General features: G+C 62.8%; 1 protein-coding gene across 1 annotated transcript in view; it reads left to right on the top strand.

Moving 5' to 3' along the window:
• The window catches only part of B4GALNT4 (beta-1,4-N-acetyl-galactosaminyl transferase 4), a 19442-nt gene that overhangs the window by 7420 nt on the left and 10236 nt on the right, over positions 1-1786 (top strand). Inside the window, exons 3-7 of the mRNA XM_011968496.1 lie at positions 53-148; positions 227-317; positions 393-493; positions 645-712; positions 938-1016. Of these exons, the coding sequence (XP_011823886.1) occupies positions 53-148; positions 227-317; positions 393-493; positions 645-712; positions 938-1016 (435 nt within the window). The remainder of the gene's footprint in view (positions 1-52; positions 149-226; positions 318-392; positions 494-644; positions 713-937; positions 1017-1786) is intronic.

Below are 1786 nucleotides of genomic sequence, written 5' to 3'. Positions count from 1 at the left end.
GGGGCTGGGGGGGCGGCGGGCCGTGCAGAAGGTAAGGCCCCCCGATCCCCAGTACAAGGGGCAGGTGAACCTGCACGTGTTTGAGGACTGGTGTGGGGGCGCCGTGGGCCACCTGAGGAGGAACCTGCACTTCCCGCTGTTCCCTCATGTGAGTGCCGGGGTTGGGGGGTGCAGGGCGGGCAGGGCACGCAGGGGGCTTCGACAGCAACAGTCACTGCCCCCTCAGACTCGCACCACCGTGAAGAAGTTGGCCGTGTCCCCCAAGTGGAAGAACTATGGACTCCGTATTTTTGGTTTCATCCACCCAGCGAGGGATGGTACGGGGGTGAGGGTGCCCTGGGGGAGGGGTGTCGTGAGGCTGCACCCCCCCTGAGCCTAGTCTTGTGGACTAGGAGACGTCCAGTTTTCTGTGGCATCAGACGACAACTCGGAGTTCTGGCTGAGTCTGGACGAAAGCCCCGCTGCTGCTCAGCTTGTGGCCTTTGTGGGCAAGGTACCCCCACCCCACCCCTGGTGTCTTCCCAGGCCTCCTGCAGCTCAGTCACCTGTCCCCACCAGCCTCTTGGGAATGAGGACCCGATGGGTTTGGTGTCCCCAGGGAGAGAGTGAACCCCCCCCGCCGCCCCTCCCCTATCACCCCCCAGACTGGTTCCGAGTGGACAGCGCCTGGAGAATTCACCAAGTTCAGCTCCCAGGTGTCCAAGCCCAGGCGGTGAGTGACTGTGGGGTGCATGTGCATGCACTTGTGTATTCGTGGGAGGGGGCTACGTGGTGTTTCCTTACCCGGTGCACGATTGCACACACTCTGCACAAGCACCCGCCCAGCCCAGCTGCCATCCTCCTGAGGGCCAGCCCTGAGGGGTGTGGGCACCACCTGCCCCCTTCCCTGGCTCCACTGTGCATGGCGGGGCCCAACCGTTGCTCCTCGTGTCCCCAGGCTCATGGCCTCCCGGAGGTACTACTTTGAGTTGCTGCACAAGCAGGACGACCGCGGCTCGGACCACGTGGAAGTGGGCGTGAGTGCCCCCCGCCCCCAGGAGTTTCTGGAGACTCCACTTCCGCTGCCTCCCTTCAGGACAACTGCAGTGGAGTCCCCGTCCCAAAGCTGACAAAGCAGTTGGTCAGGGCCATGGGCCTGAGGTCAGGAGGGTCTGCTCTGCCCTCTTGGGGGGCTCGGGGAGGCCTCACTAGGAGTCACCTTTGAGTAGAGTCTTGAGAGAATGGAGACATTCAGTAGGGAGATGTGGGGGGCAGATAATTTGGGGTGGGGCGTATGGTGGGTGAATTCTAGACCACGAGAGCAGCGAAGGAACAGACCCAGCAGAGGAAGCGGGTCCTTGAGACTGGGAAGGCTCTGGTGGCCAGATCAGGCGGAGCCTGAGCACCACTCTGCACAGATAGGGCTTTGTCCTGAGAATGAGGCCATGGGATTTGCATTCCAGCAAAAAACCCCTGGCCACAGAGTGGAGAGAGCCTGGGGGAAGGGTTTTTACTGTGGCCTTTGGTCCTCGAACCCAGGGAGGTGGCTGTGGGGATGGATGGGGGAAGCGGAAAGGGGTTACACAGCAAGGCAGAGGGCCTGGAGCCTGGTGGGTGTTGTCGGCTGCTCCGCGATGCCTGTGTCTGGTTTTGGAGGGCGCGTTTCACCGCAGCTCAGCTGGGCAGAGGGCCCAGGCTGGAGACAGGGGTTTGAGGTGGTCTGTGGAGGCCCCAGGATGAGGTGGGAACAGAAGGACCCTGGAGCCCCAGCTTGGCGGTGGGGGCAGAGTGGAGAGGGAATCCAGCC

The sequence above is a fragment of the Mandrillus leucophaeus genome, unplaced genomic scaffold, assembly GCF_000951045.1.
Source record: "Mandrillus leucophaeus isolate KB7577 unplaced genomic scaffold, Mleu.le_1.0 Scaffold845, whole genome shotgun sequence".
Taxonomy (NCBI): Eukaryota; Metazoa; Chordata; class Mammalia; order Primates; family Cercopithecidae; genus Mandrillus; species Mandrillus leucophaeus.
Note: the sequence above shows the minus strand (reverse complement) of the source record. Positions and strands in the feature narration are given on the sequence as shown.